A 20,400-nucleotide genomic window follows, 5' to 3' on the forward strand; every position below is an offset into this window, starting at 1 on the left:
AGCAGTAAAAGGTTGACTACTCTTTAATTATAAAACAGGTTAGCGTAAAAATAAGTAGAATTAAGGATAGGCTAGACTAGGCTAGAATAGAATCAGATAGCATGGAATAGTTCAGTTGGAAAGGATCTGCAATGATCATCCAGTCCACCTGGCTGGACACTTCAGGACTGACCAAAGGCTAAAACGTGTTGTTAAGGGCATTGTACAAATACCTCTTAAACACTGACAGTCATGGGGCATTGACCTCCTCTCTAGGAAACCTGTTCCAGTGCTTGACCTCCCTCTTGTTAAGGAAATGCTTCCTAATGTCGAGTCTGAACCTCTCTGGTGCAGCTTTGAACCATTCCCACACATCCTCACATTGGATCCCAGGGAGAAGTGCCCAGCACCTCCCTCTCCACTTCCCCTGCTTAGGAAGGTGTAGAGAGCAATGATGTCACCGCTCTTTATTATTATTTATAAAAAATAGTACATTTTATTGTTTGTTTTCTATACTTTGTTTTTCTGGAATAAATTAAATTTTAATTTAAGTTTTAATGTGTAAGCTTATAAAAGATCAGGAAAAGAAACTTCACAGGTGTTGTAAATGCCTGATATCTTAATTGTTCTGACTGTGTCAAAGAGAAGGTAATAGTTGCTTGATTGCAAGTGATAATACTTCGTGTAAGTATTCTGTTAGAGTAAAACAGCAAGATAATAGGAAGAGATAACTAGGTAGAATTTGTAGAATGAGATACATAAATTACCAGTGGTGCATTTTCCCTCATAAGGTTTTGGTAAGGACTGCTATGTTTAATAATTCTGAAAATGGTAGGCAGTGTTCACAGTATGTGTGTTTGTCTATAAAATATTAAATACTGACACTGTACTTATGGCTGGGAGTTGCAGATGCTCAGAACATGTCTGTTGTGGTGATTGATGTTATTTTGCTCCTTGCAAAGAAGAAAGGAAAACAACATGAAAATGATGAAATTCCATCTGAGTTTTCCGAAGTGACCTTTAGCTAATAATATTTGGGGCCTTGCAGGTTTTGTTCTTGGAGGAGGTTGTTGTAGGTTAGGGTGCCTAGTGATTCTCCAGCTCTTAGGAGAGGTTAATCTCATCATCAGCAACACGGCAGTTCTTGTGCTGGTCTGAATCCAGCCCCAACCAATGGAGATCTGGGGAGGTTCACGAACAACAAATGATGGAAGTGATTTTGAAGTCTTTTCCTTCTTCGTTTGTTCTTTCTCATTCCTTTGGGGCCTGTGTTACTCAACAGGATTGCCTAAAACACAGCTTATTAGTTGTGTCAAGCTAAGACGTCCCCTGGGTATTTCTGCACAGCTCATGTAATTCTGGAGTTGAATGACTGTGTATTCACCTGTAATGTTTGAAGGCTGCTGCCAAAGCTTGAATGTAGTTAATTGCTGTCAATATTTTTGAATGGCTTACTAATAGTGATTTCATACTGAAGTGTCATTCCTAAACTTTGCTCATTTTTACTAGAATAGGAAGACTGAACATGAAATTCCCAAATGACTTGTTAAATTGTAAACTGAATTACTCTGCGTGGAAAGACTTGGTTGTATGTGTTACTCTCTCTGAATTGACGTGCCACGTAACTACGTATTCATAGTTAACTCTTTATCGATTAAATACACCGCTGTTCCCTTGTTAATTAAGATTTGTAATCTTTGCTTCCAGTGAGCTAAATGTGGCTGCAGTTGATCCAGACCTGAGTTTAGCTGTGGCAAAAAATGTGGCAAAGACCATTCAGCTTTACAGTGTAAAGTCTGAGCAGCTGGTAAGTAATTCTAAATTTCTAAAAACTAGTGGTTTTTTTTTTATGTACAACGTTTTGGCTTTTCTAGATTTACAACATAACAATAAAGCAATTTAGATAGACAAAACCCTCCAATTGGCTTTCCATTGTAGTTGGAGATATTTTCAGTTAAATTCTGCCTTCAGATAAACACAGTCTATTGTTAGCAGTAAAATTTGTCGGTGTAACTCCAATTTGAATTTAACATGTTTATTTTAAAAAATCAACCTTGTAGCTGTAATTAAGTAAAATACACAATTAAATCCAGTTTTTTATTAATCAACATTTGCTATTATATCAATTATATGATACATCATCTTTATATTATTAAATCTGGATTATTCAAATATAATTTTTCACTATTTGCAAGAAATTTTAGGTATTTTTTTCATATATTTATTTCCCATATATTTAACTGACCTTTGATTTGTTCACATTTGTCAAATGTTTCCAGTCATTTGCCATGTGCTGGTATCTAGTGTTAAAATGAATAAAGGAAAGATCCTCAAAGCCTTATCCTTTGGTTAAGAGTCCCCAAAAAGCCAGTGGAAAGTACAGTGAATATTCTCATCACTTGAAAAAAAAAAATTAGGATCAACAGTTTTCTCTGAAAGTCTGTTGCTGAAATTTTAATGCTTGTTTTATGAAGAGATGAAAATTAATTTTTGCAATATGCAGACCCACAAGAAATGACTAACTACTTGTATTTGTAAACAAGATTTTCATTTAATAAACAAAATTAATTCTGACAGCAGATTCAGACTCCAGCAACATGGTTTACTATATGGTTTATTTAAAGAGAGATGCTTGCTAACAATTTTCTGTACCAATTGCCTACGAAACATTGCAGCAATTAAGTTATTATGGTTTCTGTTTACCTTTTACACACCTGTTCTCTCTAAATAGCTTTTAAAAAGTAGATATTCAGTAACACATCCTTGTTTACCTTGTCTGTTGGATGAATTGTCTTGGAAGTTTGCAAACTATTTTATAGAAAAGGTACATGGGTGAAACAGTCATGAAGGCCATAAAGAGCATTTAAATTTCAGAATAAAAATATGCATTTATATTATTTTGTTAGCTGTTTAAAGCATAATGCTTAAGTTGGCTCTGCTTTTAAAGGCACCAAATCATGGCTTCGTATTTCTAGAGTGAAATTTGCTTGTGACAGAAATGAGGATTTTTAGTAGGTTGCAAGAGACGTCATAAGTAAAAAAAATTACATTTGTGTTTATATACCATGGAGGGTAGTGTCAAATAGTGGCACTCGACTGGGAAAAAAAAAGACATATCAGTTGTAGCTGTGGAAGCACGAGGGTCTGTTGTGCTCATTGTCTCTGTCAGAGCTTGAATCTGGCCAGTGGCTTGTTTGGAAGTGTACACTGTTTTGTGATCACACAGCTGGCAAATTTTTAAGAAACCCTGGAAAAAAAGATACGTAGAAGTAAGTTTATAACTGTATGATTTGTGGCTTTATATTAGCTGACCCTGAAGTAAGGGAATGTAGGAGCAAAGAGGGAGTCTGAGCCCTTGAAATTCTTGAATTTGACAACTGAAAATGCAGACCTGAAACTTTGAAAAGCTAAGTGATGGAACTAGTCAAACTAGCAGGATGAACATGAATGTCCTTCAAGCACAAACCTACAAACTGTAAAACAATATCAAAAATGTATTACATGGCAACTTTTCATTTTTAAACTTTTTTCTTTCCTTGCTGATGCACATCACAAATTTAAAAATCAGGAGTGCTCAACACAGTTGCCAAAGCATGAGTGTGAGTGCCATCTCTGAAGTGCTGGAATGTCATTCCCAGCCTCCAGCTGCCTCTCCAGCAGGGCACGGCTCTCCCACTTGTCCTGCACCGTGCTTGCCAGCCCTGTGGATGTAATCTAGAACATCTTAGCCTTTTTCTTTGGTACCTATTTTTGGGCAGACAGATTGAGCTTGCAGTGTGCACCATGTGTAGAACAGGAGCTATGTCAGACAGCACAGTTTCATTATGTTTTAGTGGTGTAGCCAAGAATGAAATCTTAATTCAGTCTTTCAATCCAGCCTCCAACGATAGCTTTCTAAAGCTGAGAAGGGTGACCATGTAACATATCCGCTCAGATGCTTCGTGTCTGATTGCTGTAGTAGAGCAGGGCTAAAGATGGAAATTTAATTTCCTGGAGGAATTTGAAATTGAGTTCTCTTCCAAATTAAAAGTAAACAAAAGCATCTCAGAATTCTCAGTGAAGGAAGATGTGGGTGGGGCTTTATAATTAGAAAAATTTTTTTAATGTTGTTGTAATATTGCAGGTACGTTTGAATGGTGGAAAACTGAAATGTACAGTCCTAAAAATATTGAGACATTCTGACATAAGGTTTTTTATTTATTCAGTTTCTCAAAGGAAGGAATTGCAATTCCCTTAGATTTCATCACTGTTTCTCCAGATATCTTTAGGTAGGATAAAAACCAAGAAAAATGTTACTTAAGATTCAAAGATTTTACCTTTGAGGAAAAGCAGCATGTAGCAGTCTGTACACATAATGCTAAGACAAAACCAAGTAAGAAAAAAAGGTCTCTTCTTGTAAATCCAAAACATTTGTGTTACTTATGACTTTGTATACTGCTCGCTTTTAGTTTTCAGCTTTCTTCACACCAAGAACTCCCTCTTGCTGCACTTGAGACCTGTTATTGTATTAACCAGTTCAAAAGCTTTCAGAGCAGATACAAGTAACCCTCTGGGAGCAGTAGGTAGATACATTGTGCTTTTGGGTGAATCTTCATTGAGCCCTTGCTGATGCTTGATGTGGTTGGTGGATGCCATGCAGCATTCAGAATTATTGTCGTAATTTTGCGCAGTGTAGTTGCAGATATTCTTACTATACAGAGTTTGAAAGGATAATTATACATTGCACTAAATGCAGAAAAATATTTGTTAATTTAAGAGTAATAGCTTTCATCTTTACCATCTATCCTGTGTTTTGTTAGGTGATGCTGAGGAAGGGTGCTTGTTATATTTTCTCTGTTTCTTTATAATTTTGTCTCCTCTTACTCACATTTTCCTGAAATGAGGTAGCACAAACATCTTCATAATGATTACAGACATCACGAGATTTCTGTTTAGTCAGCATTTCTGCATCCTTCTCATTTCAGGTTGGAAAAGAGATTAACAAATCTGATCATCATGTTTCGGATTTTTCCTCTTCTTGTAATCCATTGCTTAAGCTTTAACATAATGGCTGCTTACTGAGCCAGATTTTGTTCACTTTTTCTTGTAAGTGAGGTAGCCCAGATGAAAAAGAACACTAACTTTTCTCCTTTATTTAAGAGTTTTCCAGAGGGGCCATCCATTCCCATTTGCAAATACTTTAAGTTACGTGTCTTGATTGACACATGCAGGTGTTGTGCTCTTGTTTAACTGGCCACATAAGGAAAATTAGCTCCTTCATCAATTGGTTGCAGAAAGTACAGTGGAGGGAAGAGATCTGTGAGAAATCAGTAAATTGCATTTCCTGAAAACAAATAAAAAGCTGAGTAATTTGGGGATTTTATGAGAATCTGTGCTCCTGAACAAAGGATAGGAGCTCAAAAACCTGTTTCCTAGAGACTTTTTTACCCATTTGTATAACCGATAGTTGAGAAGTGCAAAAGAGAGCTTATATCTTACCAACATCTTCATTAGATGCCTTTGGCATGGCAGCAGTAATTTTGTGGCAGGATTCTCTAGGGCTATCTCTAGGTCTCTATAAACTTTTTTGGTTATGCATCCCTATCAGTATAAACTTTTTGATCATGCACCCTCATTATGTGTATATTTATTTATTTATAACTTTTATAGAAGTACTGCTGAAGTTCTGATATTTTCATGCAGCATCCCACTGGGTTTTCTTGCTTGACCTCTGTGGTACATGTGTCCCACTTTGAAGACCACTGCTCTAGTGTAATCCTCTGCAGTAATCTTTCATAATAAGTGAACAGATTTTGTCTGTTCATTTTTGGAAAAGATGCCTGGTTGATTGCAGAAATCTTTTGAATTCATGCTTGATTTCGTTCATGCACTACTTTAAATCAAATTTTCTCATTTATTTATATAAAAATGAGAAAGAGAGTTGCCTGTTGATTGGAATTAAAACAAAACTGTATTTCCCTGGTTGATTACCTGTAATTTTGTCATTTACTGAGCTGAATTTTAAATGTACTTGGTTTCTGCTATAATTAAAAATCTCTTTGTTGCAACTTTGCAATTGCTATGTTTTGGTTTGGTGCTGATAGAGCTATTTCTTTTACTGATACTTGAACTGGATGTCTCATTGAGAGAAGTCATGAAACACTGAAGGCTAAAAGCTCTGAAAGTTTACGAGATACGTAATTTTGCCAACAAGCAGAAAAATAAATTGTAAGATCCATTGTCTTTCTAGAGACTGAAGACTGGAAGAACCTTATTGATCCTCTAGTCTATTCCATTCCCAGCACAGGACTATTTCAAACAATGTTTGTTGTTGGGGATTTTGTTGCATTCTTTCTGGTTTTAGAGTGATGATTTTAGTTATCTGAATGTAAGTACTGTATGTTCTCTTCCTTTTGTGGGGTTTCTGTTCAGCTTGTCAGGTGGGTGGGTTGAAATACACTAACACACCCACCCAGTGCACATAGATGAAATGCATTGTGCTGAGAACATGAAAATGCAGTTGTTTAGAGAAGGTGTGAGTCTCCTACTTTTGAACCTGGGGACCTCTACTAGTTTCCTCCCTAGAGTTGCAGTCAGACTATCTTTATTAATTGTGATCAGAGTCCCATAACAGTCCTTCCTGTCTTGTCTGATGAAGGCTGTGTTTTGCTGCCTACTCCCACCACAGGGCATCACTAGAGACATCGTCAGAGACAACGTGACCTGTTAGATTTTAGCCAATAAACAAGCAAAGAGTGATTTGCAGAAGCAGGATTGTAAAAATCAGATTGCCTGCTTGCTTTTCAGAACGGGGAAGGGTGATTGTGCTGGCAAATTCAGGGGGATCAAACTATCTTTAAAACCATTTTTATATGTGGATATGTAATGATATGCTTACATGATTTAGGCAGACACAAACTCACTCTACTGTATTCCCAGATGGCAGAGCACATTTTAGCTCCACTCCAGTCTGGGGTGACCAGCTCAGCTGTGGCACCTTACAGCAGCACTCTCATTCAGCCTGGAGCACAAGCAGGGAAAGTTCATGTCTGCACGAAGTACAGACAAAGCAAGGATCTGCATGGCCATATTATACTAGGCAGATTTATCCTAAGGTTAGGGTAGATAAGGCTAAAATCAGTGGGAGCTGTGATTGCCTATAATTGGAGAGTTTCCTAAATATGGAATATTGTATTTTATGGAGTAATATGTTTGTCTAAAAAAAGGGATCTTTCCAACAGACAAGAGGCTGCAGGCAGATGATATAATGGAGATCTTTTCCACAGTCAGACTTGTAAGCAGTCATAAAGAGGAAGCCCTCAAAAGGTAGAAATGGAGAGTGGGTGTAATGAGGGAGGAAGGAAATAGAGAATTTGAATAATTTTTTTATTCTCTTAACTAAATGTAGTTGAACTGATGCCATACATCTCACAAAAGCCGATGAATGAGGTGGAGGTCCGAAATACAGGCTGTGGGAAGTGATCTGGGAGAGCTACTAACCTATCCTTTTCTAACAGCTCATGATGGAGGCTTGGCTTCTCATCAGGATTTTAGTCTGTGCCGTGGTTGTGGCACTTTCTGATTATCAGGTTTACTTAGCATAAGCCACTCAGAAATTTTTAAGCACTGTGCAGAGAGCACAGTTCTTCCTCGCACTTCGAAGAATTCTTCCCTGGCCTTCTTAAGAAAACAGAAAATGAAGCTTGGTATATTTTACATATTTTGAAGTTAAAATGCTATAGACCCAGTAATAAAAGCGAATTTTGAGGTTAAAGATTAAAAAGAATACGTAACTGTCTCAAAAATTAGAGTCCCTGCACCAAGGTTCAGATGGTTGTCACATATCCTCACAGGACAGGACAAGGATCCACATACTGACAACCTCTACCACTGGACATGCCAAAAGGCAAAATGAGAGAGAACTTGTTATTTTTATTCCCAAAACAATGGATCACTGTACACTTGGGACATAAAGAAATTTGTGTGGATTATCTTGGATGAGTGAGGTTTTAAGTTTCTGGATTGTTTTGAGGGAAAAGTCAGCATCGACTGTTATCTGTGATATGGAGTAGGCATCTTCTTTCTCACTGTCCTGGATATCAGTGGTATATTGAGATTTATTTACATCTACTTAAGTAAATATTTGAGTTATGTTTTGCTTTGCGTGGTTCTAGAATGTGCACCAGTAGCAGAGCACTAGAACAGTAATATCAGCAGTAAGAAGTTGGTACCCTGCCAAGCACAAAAACTTTCTTGGGAAGTAAATGGGAAGCTTTGATTTAGCCTGATTGTCTTTTTGAAAGCAATGGTGAAACTGGGTTTCAGATATAAAACAACTCTGAATATTTACCTGAATTAATGTTTAAATGTAAAGAGACTCTAATATAAAAATTCTATTATTAGAACTAATACACATTATTTCTAAACTTCTGAAGGTTTACTGAGATCTATTTTTCAATTAACTGGTACTAAATGCTGTAACTGGGACCATGTTATTGTGAAGTGTTATTATTTGTCATAATTATGAGTAGCATGTACTTGATGACAGATTTTTTTTGGTGCATTAGTATTTAAGAAAATAAATACCAAAAAGAGCATAAGAAATACCAAAATGTAACTGTTCATTGCTGTGTCAGCCCCTTCTTCAGGGTGAAACACTATATCCCAATCACTCGCTGCTTGTCCCCAAATGGTCTGGGTTTGTTTTTCAAAGAGGGTATGGCTGTGGAAAGAAAAACATAACTGTCCTCAGAACAGTAAATGTAAGTAAGTAAATGAGCTTGGTCTCATCTGTTTCAAGGCAAATTAGTATCATTGAGGCTTGTTCTGATTAGTGTTGGCCTCGCTTCAAGGATCAGCAAAACGTGTTTGTTTTTGCCGCAGAAAGTCTGTGCGTTGAATCGCTCCACATGGTCACCCTGGTGTTTATGTTAATGTCTGCTTCTCAGTTCAGAGTACAAGGTCAGGAAAGGTTTATGACTGACACTCAGGACTTAATTTGCCACCTCAGCTGTGAATATGTCTCTGAGATGGGAGATAACAGCGATGTCTGTACTGGAGAGCAAGAGGTGTCTGGGAACACCCCTGCGGCCAGAGGGGCCGGGCAGTATCTCACAGCTGGGCAGGGCTCCCTTCCCCAAAGCACTGTGGCTGCCAGAGCCCTCTTGGCAGCACTCTGCAATATTGCCTCTCCTGAGCCTTGGCTGGAGGTGGAGGTGGGGGATAGTAGCTGTTGGCCCAGGCCAAGAACCCGCTAGTGACTGTCCTAACAACTTAGCGGTACAGACGGTCACGTGCCAGATCCAGGGACCTTTCCTGGCACCATCTGATTTGCTGCTATGGGTGTAGCCAACATGTGAATGAGACTGAACAAGAGCGACGTGCAAAATCTGTTCAAGAGGAAGCTTCAAATGCTGACAGATTGGGGTAATTTTTTTTCTTGCATCTGGAATTCTTACTTTCTTCCTTCTGCTGTGCATAAATCTCTAAGGCAAAAGTTAGGAGATGCTGATTTCTTCTGTAGTAACACTGCTTTTGGTCTTAATATTTTCTTAGATTTACGGAGCTACAAAATACATGCTTTCCTAAGCATGTTTTTCTATCTGTATATATTGTCAGCTGTACTTGACTTATTTTCAATTAGCATTTGCTATTTCTACCAGAGTTTAGTCCTTGAAAAGAGTACGTTGTGGCTAACTAGAAACTCCAGATACTGCTGGATGGTTGCAAGAGAACTTTTGGATATAAACTCTTTTCAGAGTTCAACACTTTCTTCAAGTAGCCAGGTATTTCTTTGAGCCAACTCTAATGACACCTTTTTGGATGCCAGTGCAACCAACCCCTTCTGTAATTTAATATTCTATTTTTAGTGAATGTAACGGATGGAGAACATCTATCTATCTGTCATGTTCAGATATTTATAGAGCACTGATCTTTGTAATGCTGATCAGCACCAAATGTATTACATAAGATTAGCATCAAAATATATACAATGGAAAGTCAGCTCTGCTGCAGTTGTTCTTAAATTATTTTTAGTATTGCCCGCAAAACTTGTGTAGCTCAGTGCATTGTCCTGCTGTTGTGCCCTGTCTCTACTCTGTAGGAATCTTTTTAAAAGATTAATTTTTCTTCTCTCAGACCTTTGCAATCACAGGTCTCCTTCCTGAGGCTTGAAATAAGATTGTCAGTCAGTAATACACATTACAAAGATTTTAATAAATGCTACTTTCCACCAGGACTGAAACTGAGACAAACAATTTATCTCTGATCATCCTTCATGTGATTTGCAGGTGCAAGATTCCAAATTCTGCTTAATTTATGTCCTCAGCAAATGTTGTGTTATTTAATGCTGCTTGGGTGGCTTGATTTTTTGCAGCTACTCATGGTGATTTTTTTCAGTTTTCCATTTTTAGTGGATACTCCGAATTAATATCTCCATATGAAATATATCTGGTCCACTAGCTAACCATTTAGGGTAGGAGTAGATTATTTGGAGATTTTTTGAGTTTAAAGAGGCAGACTGAGATAACAGCATATTCTTCTCACACCACTCTAGAAGATTTATTTTTGTCTTTCAAATTTTCTGAAAAAAAGCTGATCCTTTGAGTGTTTTTAAAAACTAGTTTGTAATTACTGAGGTTTAAAATAGATCTCAACTTTCTGCACATCTATCCCATCATCATAACTATTTGTAGCAGATGAGTTTTGATTTTTTTTATGATTTCTTTCTGAGGGGGTTTATAATGCATCTGATATATGATAGTGAATAGAAAAAAGTCTGCTGTTTGTTCTTTGATGATGTAGTTTTGGAAGTGTAATGCTACCATGCCATGGTTTCACAGATCTTTCAGCATCTCTCTTCTTGAGATTGCAATTAAATGTGCTCTCATCTTCGTTTATACTATTACTGTTTTTAAAAATAATCTCTACTTTAATAATGCTTCTCTTCAGTGGTTTGTAGACATTTGTTGTAGTGAAGAGAATGAGGAAAGAAAGACTAGAATGCCAAGTGGAACAGAAAAACAACAATTAGTTCAGCTTAAAACGTTGAGCTGAGAAAGAGACAGAGTCTTTACAAGGAATTTTTGTAATGTCATTTGTAGAAGAGAAAGTGTCTGTCATGCCTGATCAGGGCAATGAAGATTTAAAAAATCTGTTTTCAGGGAGTTATGTAGACGATAAGCAATAGGAAGGCATATTTTTGTCCAGAATCTAAAAGGCTAAGTGTATTATAACTTATCCATGGAACGTCTTGGCTTAATCAGTGAAATTATTAAGAAAAGTAGAAATGCAACGGAGGATGGGATTTAAAAGTTTAAAATATTTCATTGAGAAAACACTTGGATGAGAAGGATCAGTTCTTAGTTTTCTCTGAGTATTCATGGAGATAGGAATTTTTTTCTGAACCTTTTGATCTGTCCTTAGTGTCTGACTAGGAAAAGGTGGAAAGGGACTTGACTAAACAAGTTCTCCATTGATTTTGCCCCAGTCTGCCCAGTGACAAGAAAAATATCCATAATGTGTTGCCAAAAAGAAAAATGTTGATCTAGGAGGGCTATAATTCTGGTTTCTTTTTAGGGAAATGAAAAAAAAACGAATACCTCATCTGTGAAAGAAAGCATTCTTTGAGTTGGATTAGTCTTATGCATTTTAAGGAGAAATGTACCTCACACCACCCAAACCCATTGTTTTGCCCGTTTAATTTATACAATTTCCTCAAATGAAATACGCTGGAGTAGCAAGGAAATGGATATGAGCTGCATCTCTGTTAGGATATTTATGTGGTTTGGGGTATCTGTGATGGTTTTTTTTCCCCACCCATCCTCTTATTTGACATAGCTAAATTTAACAAGCTGAATAATACAATGAATTAGGGGAGAACAGGGTGGAGAGGGAGAGAGAAAAGACTTCCTGGAACCAAATTCTTTCAGTGAAGGGATAAAGATGCACTGGAATTCTGGCACTAGATTTAAAGTCCAGCAAATTTATGAGGCCTGTGATGGTTTTGAATTGAAAAGCATGATGAATCCTCACTGTAATGTCATACAGTGAATTTGTGATTGCCTTTTTAATTATGTGATCTTATAAGAATTAATCCGTGTCTCTTATTAGATGGTGTTACATTGAATTGTGAGCTTTCATTTGTGGGTGAATCATTATTCAGGACATATTCCAACAATGAGATTTGTCTGACAGTTCCAGGGAAATGTATCTAGTCCTCCTGTCTCAGTGTCGAATATTGTGAACTTTGGAGGGAAGTATGAAATCTAATAAGCTCACAAATCATCACGAACAGTAGTGAAATGACATCTCAGGAAAGGTTTATGTAAATAAAAGGTCAGTTACAATGGTATAAGTAATGTGAAAGATTATATTTTCTCCACTTCTTTCTTGAGATACATGAATTAATTGTATTATACCTGTACCTTGAAGACATGGTATTACTGTCAATGAAAAACTTGTATCCATGCTATTTAAATGAGAGAACCCAAAAATATGAATTCAGTGTTTGGCACATTAAAGGAATTCATTAATAGCTATTTAAATAGAATATGTGGGAGGCTATTATATAATAAAATAATTTCAGAATAATTACTATTTCACTGTACAGTAATAAAAGCTAAAGATGGCAGTAGGTCTAATTTAAAAATAATCAAAAGTCAGGTAAGGTTTTGTAATTTTTTTTTTTTTTGATGGAAAGATGAGAAGAGCTTTGTTGAAACAGTCATTAGGAAGCTACTTATATTGGTCAGAGAATACTTGGAAATATCTATCTGATAAATCACTTCAAAAAGCATTTAAACTTTTAAAAATGGAATTAAAAATCTAGAGGAGAGAGCTACATGAAATAACTTCATGAAACATTCTCTTCTTTCTCATGTTGTCCTTTGCTGGTTAGATCGTGACTCACATAACAAATGTGTGGTTGTTTTGTGGTTTTTTTGTTTTTTTTGTTTTCTTTTAAGATAGACTGGCTAAACTCCAGAAAAAATCATCCAAGCCTAAAAGGCTGGTTTTGGGAGTACTATGTACTTCATTTTATCTTGCTGAGAAAGTGGTTAGAAGATTTTTTTATATATAGTATGTTATTTTGTTTACAGGTGGAAAAAGAGCGTGATTGCACAATCCTTACAGTATTTTGTTACAGTAAGCTCTAAGTTATTTCATACCAAATTAAATTCTATGATTCAGAAAAGGATTTGGTTAAATGTATGTTGATATGGCAAAGGATCTGGAATTTTGCAATTTTGGAACAACTGTAATGAGGGTTGGACCATGTAAAGTTCAGTTATAAACTTCTGCAGGGTGGAAGTATTCTAATCCCAACTAACTTGACACCAGAAAAGGCAGATGGCAATTAAATAACTTGATTGTATTTTTTATGTGTAGGTGAATATCACCCTAACATGTTGGACCCTCCTCATGTGTCTTGGGGATGGATGTTTGCTCTTCACCCCTGGAGGTGCATTGTCAGTAGTTGGTTGAAACCAGCAGCTAATGGGATTACATATAAGATGTGATTAATCACTCAGTCATTAATTTGGCAAGCATGAAAAATTCAATAAGCTGTTACAGTCAGAGGTATCAGGATCAACACACATTGTCCTTGAAATCCTTCTCAGACTTGGGCTATCTGGATAATACAAGGAAGATAACTTTCAGAAGTTGAAAAATTATTCCAAGTGTTTTAGGATTCTCTGAGATTCCTTAAAGGAACTGGTTTTATGGTGCTTTCTGATAGCAGTTGTTTTAAAGCATCTCGTTATTTAAGCACCATGAGCCATTACCCACTTCTGATTACTTGTACAGTGTTTTTCTTCTCAGAGGATTCAAAGACTTGGAGATAAATCCCGTCTTTTCTGTTACAGAAAGATCATTTGCTGTTTTTCTTCAATTTCTTTGGCTTTTGAAAATATTGAGGAAGAAAAACCAAAACAAAACAGAAATATCCCTTAGGGAATGGTTCAATGATTGCTTCTTGTTCTAACATGAATAGTATGAGCGTGATGTTCAGTCTGTTCTCCTGGTCAAGGACTTCACAGTCCTTTCAAATTTTTCTTCCCAAAATACAATTGTGTTTTCTATAAGATTTTGAATTTCTTCATTATAGAGCTCATTTTCTATATTTGTAGAATATTAAAATTTTCATTTTTCAGAGGAAGCTAAAAAAAAAAAAAAAAGAAGGGTATATTCTGGAAGCTACAAGAATGACCTGAAGGTGCAGTATCAATGTTATTATGTACATTTTAAATTATTGCCTGAACTCACAGCTTATTCCTTTCTTTATGTCTTGAAATATTTCTTCTTTGCAAGATTAGAAGCCATTCCAAGAACATAAATTCTTACTTATGATTTATTCTTAAATTTTAGTTAATTTATTTTTTTAAAGCAGAACATTCATTTTAAATCATCCTCATCAGTCAAGGACCTTATTTGCTCTGACACATTCATTCAAATTCTACACTTGGAACCTCTAAATTATGTCTCTTCTTTTTGCAAATTATCCCTTAAGTATCTAATATATTAAGTGGCATAGCTAATGGAGTTCAGCTTCTTCTATGTTTTTCTGCTAAATGGTGCTTTTTTTACAAAAAGTAGTGAAACTTCTTTCTTTCTTAGGTGGAAAGAGATTGTAAAAGCCTCCTTCTGCCCCATGGAAAACACTAAACTTAATAGTAAATCATCCCGATTATTTGGTAGAAATCCCAGGGCCAAGCCCTATTGACGCAGAAACTCTGTAAATGGATTCTGTGCTTTATAATAAGTTGTTATGATAAGGCGGGAGGCCAAGAACCAGATGGATTGATTGCCTTCTGCCAGAGGTATGGCAATATCAGCTGCCTCTATTAGGAATGCATTTATTGTTGTCAATGTCAGCTTGACAATCGTAGTTCAGTTTGTGCTATCAAAACACATTAACCTTGTGATCCTGGAGTTAGATCGAATGCTCTATGGAAAAGCACTGTTTTAGTCTCACTTTAGGGTCTTCTCCATACTCCTAAATTATGGTGCTGTTTCCCGCTCTAAAGAGAATGCATTTGCTAAGGCTGTTTTAGAGAAATCAAATAAATCGAGCTCTCCAAAACTGTCTATAAGGATGCACACAAGATCTTAGTTACTTAGTGTGAAATGGAGCTTTTTCATTAAGTGTGTATAGTCTGTGAAGGGAGTAGTAGCAAACCAGCTCACAAATCAGTGTCTCTTCTGAGCTTCCACCTGTTGAAATAGGGGAATGTTAGCCACTTTGAAGCATTAAATGAATTACAGGAAAATATGTATCAATAGTCTGAGCTTTTCCACAAGAAAAAGACAAACTTGGTTAGCATTTTTTTATAACCCTAGGGAGAACTGATGATTTGATTAATGGCCTAATCTAAATTCTACATTCATTGCTTCGTGGTGAAAACAAGATTTTAATCCAAAAGCAATCTTACCATAGCACATCTCAACATGTGAGATCAAATCCGTGCTGTCAAATTTCATGTCTGTTCTTAAGTATTAAACATAGAAAAGTGTAAAATCCAGAACACTGGATCTCATTATTTCCAAGATATATTTCCAGAGTAGGTCTATGCAATGGGGTGCAAATACATTTATAGGGTAAGAATGCATCTGACATGATTTCAGGCACTGTAGCTACCTGTATGTATCTGTGGTACTGCTTTAGATTCTCTTTATAGCTGGTGAAGGGAAATAGGTGCATTCAGGGTGCATTTACTCTCTCCCTAAAGCAGGGTTTTTTAAAAGGTGAATTACTCAATAGAAGTTCTTATTTCTTTGCTTAGTGGTTTCCTGCATGTGGTCAGGTGAATTATTCCTGAAATTTTCTGCATTGGGCGACTTATTGACCCAAGATGAGGCACCTGCAGTCTCTGCAGGTGAAGCAGTGTAACCATGTAGATGCATTGAAAGATATAAGCTAAAAGAAACTGTTTTTCAGAAGGATTTCTGAATTCTGTGAGAGCACAGTGCCAGTCACGGCTTACAGTTTCTCCACCACGTCAGGCTGAAGCAAATTAGATGGCCTTAAGTCAGCTTGTTCTGCTTCATGACACATTCTTTGTGTATTGGCTTCTGCAGGTGTCCTTTTTTGTTTAATGAAATGCCTGATCTCAATATACTGCTCAGGCCTCACGTAATGTTGAATTAGATTTAAAATACCCCAAAACTCTTCTGTGCAGCTTCCTCCAGCTAGTCAGCTGCTGGATTGAACCTGCAAATTACAACCTCCTACTTTAGAGAACACCCTCATATACATGTCAAAAAGACAGTATCTCCCAGTGTTTCTTTCTCATTTTAGTTTAACAGCTGCCCTTTGAGTTTTCTTTAAATGCTGCGTGGGACAGAAGCTCATGTTCGCATTTTTTAGGGCACCACAAGACACAGCCTTTGTCCTAGTGCCTGGATGCATGATACAAAAGTCCTGGCTAATATATACTGGTGGAACACTTCCCTGCCTCACCCCTCTCTTCCTCATGAGCATCTCATGTTTGGCAGTGTGATTGTAGCTCCTGGTGGCAAAGGGAGCCCACACTGATGTGTCACCCATTGTAGAATTGCTGCTTTCTGGGGAATGGGTGTCAGTGCTCTGCTACTGCCCATGAAATTACTGTAAATAGTAGACAGGCTGGAGGTAAAAGCAGAAACAATTTAACCAGCTAAAATGAAGAGCGTAAGAAATCGATTCCTATACATAAGGCAGAGTAAAACAGTTACAGTTGTTGTTACTGTTGATTCCAGTCTGGCTTCAGCATGGCTTCTTTTCCTGTTTTCAGCTAGCAGGCTTAAGCCAGTCTAACTCCCAGGGTGACTGACAGCTCCCTGGAGATGAGATCTGGCCTTCAGCTGCGCTTTGTCTTTTACTCGTTTCCCAAAATAGATTCTGATCTGGGATGAAGTCACTCTTTCTGTCCTCCCTATTTCTGTTGAGCATAAATTCACCCTCCTGGCCTTCTACATTTCAGGATATAACTGACTGATTAAAAAGGCATCAGATTTTGTTATCAAAAAGAAGGCCTGTGGACTCTGTCTTTCAGCTGAGTGGATGTTGCCAGGCTTCACACTTATTTGACTGAACCTATTTACACAATGCAATCCCCAGTGGGCAGATAACAGAGGAAGAGTTAAATTACTACAAGGTTTAAGTGCATAGCCTGTGTCTAGCACAGAATTTTAAAAGTACTTTCTACATAAAAGAGAGTGATGAATGTGAATCATTGATGAAACCTGGTATGATGGAAAGTAAGCTGAGGGATGGTTTGTGACTATGGTAAATTGTCCATAAGTGTGGTTTGTGGGAACCAGGGAGACACAGTGATGGCATTTTTCCTAACTGGATGCATGACTGTACAATGGGTATAAGATGTGTCAAGAATTCAGTCTGAGACATTAGAATACTGGAGTAATGATAAACTATCTGAAATCCAGATTCATGCCAGTGACAAAGAGCATGTACGTGAACCATACTGGACAGAGTGCAGACCTTCTTGCCTCGAGGCAGGGTCTTCGTGGTGACAGCAAGAGAGACTTCTGTAAATGGTAGGGAACACCTACCCCATGTAGGTGCCAGCTGTTCCTGTGATGGCAGGACACAACTACCCAGGTAGGTGTCAGGTGTTCCCATGCCACACCTTCAGGAGAAGCGGTCCTAGGGAGCCCTGGGCTGCCCAGTTCCAACTCTACAAGGGTGGAGTTTTTCAGTCCTCTTGGCTTTATACCAGTGATTTTAAAGGTTCAGCACATCTTAACTGACAAAGTTCAAGTTGATTAGTTTAAGGAAATTTAATATGGTAAACAGTTTTAGAAGATTGGTTGGTTTTAAGGCATTTTTAGATTTTGCCTGTGAAGCTGCTGTGCCCTATTGCTGACTGGAAGAGTTTATTGTTACTGCAGAAGGATTACGTTTGTACTTGTGGTTTTACTTACCAGTTAAGCTTCTTCACCAGCAGAAGAAGAGACACAGCCTAATGTCTAAGAAAAAGAAATTTCTTTACCATAAAGTCTGAGGAACTGAAATTTAAGTGTAACTGGGATGTAAAATTTTGATAGTTTAGTAGTATCTTTTATGTTTAAGAGTTGTAAATGTGCAAAAAACTCATGTAACCTGTACAGTACTTAAAGGTGTGGGAAGAAAAGGTTATTTATGTCTGGGAGGGTGGTCAGCTGGGTGGACAGGTCTTTCTTTGCACAGCTGTTTTGTTATTAATCTGTGAAGCTGTAAGTGTGAGAAGCAGAATTCTCAAAACAAGTCAGGTCTGTCAAATAGAAATATTTGGGAGGAAACAGGGATGTTCATAGATCACATGGCTGTGCTCATCAGGAAGGCAGGAAGATGCTGAGACAGTGATGTATTTGTCAGCTTGTTTAAAGATACACTTCGATGTCAAATAATTGAAGATACATTGGAAAAGATCTTTGCAAAGGCCTCAGAAACCTATTTATCCTGAAATAATCCCTGAATTTGAAGAAAGGGGAACAAACTGATACTGTCACCATAGTTCTGTGAATAAATTCAAGTTCATCTGTGCTTGCAAGAACTTGTCTAAATCTCTATTATTAGCAGTGCTGGGAAATACTAGGTAACTGTGCTTGTATGATGTCTGTGTTTATGCTGTGTAGAAGATATGGGAAGTACAGGAATACTCTTTCACTAGTAAAGATTCACTGTTTCCCATAACTTAAAAATTTTCATATTATGTCTGTTTATTTTGTTCTTGGACAATTATTATTTTATATTCCGTTTCAGTTTAGGAGCTTTCTGTAGGACCCTGCAACTGTGTTTAAACACACACTCCATAAAAGTCTCTTGACTGCTTGTTCAGTGAGTTGAACATATTCTTACTGAGGGATTTTTGGAACTAGGCATCTTCACAGGTTTCCTGGAGAATAGTTCTGTCCTGAAATATATATAAATAGATAATTATATCTCAGTAAAGCCTTCTATTAATAGCTATTCTTTCTTTAATGTTTAGATGTACTTCTAGAATTCATATAGCCTTTTGTCAATTCTTTGTATTTCTTCAGCTTTCAGTGCACAAGAAAATTTCCATTTGTTTCCCAGTTATGATTTATCATGTTTTAAGTTATAAATATATGCTGTGGTATCCTGATGGGACTGTTCCATAGTTAATGGCTATTTATGTATCATCCTGGAACTTTGATTTCTGTGGTAATGATAAAAAATGCATGCTTCGAGCAGTTTAAATATGAAGAAATCATTTCTTTATTTTTGCTGAAAGATTCATGGATAGAACTGTTTAATGACAGATCTGGCAGTTTTGGTGCTTGCAGTTCTATTTTTCTGTTGACTTATAAGCCTCTAATGTGTACAAAGTTCTAAGCCATCTATTTGAAAAGACAGAGCTTTTAAGGAGAGGTTTGAAAGGTTTTCAGAAGGACACACTGAGGATATAAAGAAAAGTGTACACTATTATACAGAGAAGCTGCTGCTAGGTTATCATGCGTCCTCAGGTAGGTGCTTTCACCTGACTGTTAGGTCACAAAGCTGAAGTTATGCTGGGTATCTCCAGGAGGTCTGGGTCTCAGTGCTGTGGTCTGGGAGCTGAGACAGTCTCTCATGGTTCCTGTTGCTGTTGTTCAGTTTCTTTTATCTGGAGGTGGAAATCCTATGAATCTACTCAAGAGTGAAATGGAAGAACATTGGGTACTGAAGACCCATCGCTTTCTGCTGTGGTGTAAGTTCATTCTGGGGTGATGCACTGTTTAAAGAGTTGTTAGTAACAATTTCTGTGATCACTGCAGCTGTCTACTCAAGGAGATGCCAGCCAGGTGATTGGGCCACTCACAGAGGGACAGAGGAGGAACGTGGCTGTAGTTAATTCGCTGTACAAGCTGCACCAGTCTGTTCTGAAGGTAGGCTTCTTTTGGCATTCCTCTTCCTGCCGTTGTGTTACCTTCTTTGCTGTATCGTGTGCATATTCTTCCATTAGCTGGTGAAAGCTCTGACAAAAACAGCCCATTTCTGGGTTAAGAGCTGCACTTTTCTATGCATTTACAAATCTTTGAAACTTGGCTGGCCCTGGTAGTCACTGCTGTGTGACAAATTGTCAATATTAGAAGAGTGAAAGATGTGTTTATAGAGAATAATCACGTCTCGCAGCCATTACTTTGTGAGTATAAACAATTGAACTCTTTATGTTTTTTCTTGTCTTTTTACTAGTCAGCCTGATAGCCCTTGTCTGCATATGTCTTGGCCCAAGGTTATATTTTTCAGAAGACCCTCATTGCTTTACCACAGTTGTGGCTGAACTGAAGAGGTGAAGAAAAGGGTGAAATCAAGAAAACCAACACCTCACAGCTATCTCTGTACATTATTACTGTGACCAAAGTCTAGCCTGGAAATTTTTCAGGACTAAGCACAGTTATGAATAATTCCAATTTACTTACTGACTTAGTGATGCCACTGGGTACACAGTCTTTGTA

The 20,400-nt window shown here is 37.3% G+C and overlaps 1 protein-coding gene across 1 annotated transcript in view; it reads left to right on the forward strand.

The window, feature by feature from the left end:
* Nucleotides 1-20,400, forward strand: part of COG5 (component of oligomeric golgi complex 5) — a 178,947-nt gene that overhangs the window by 133,856 nt on the left and 24,691 nt on the right. The window contains exons 14-15 of the mRNA XM_027890119.1: nt 1,687-1,786; nt 19,720-19,830. Coding sequence (XP_027745920.1) covers nt 1,687-1,786; nt 19,720-19,830 — 211 coding nt within the window. The remainder of the gene's footprint in view (nt 1-1,686; nt 1,787-19,719; nt 19,831-20,400) is intronic.

The sequence above is a fragment of the Empidonax traillii genome, unplaced genomic scaffold, assembly GCF_003031625.1.
Source record: "Empidonax traillii isolate 1590-97213 ecotype Southwest subspecies unplaced genomic scaffold, ASM303162v1 scaffold277:size2070623, whole genome shotgun sequence".
Classification (NCBI taxonomy): Eukaryota; Metazoa; Chordata; class Aves; order Passeriformes; family Tyrannidae; genus Empidonax; species Empidonax traillii.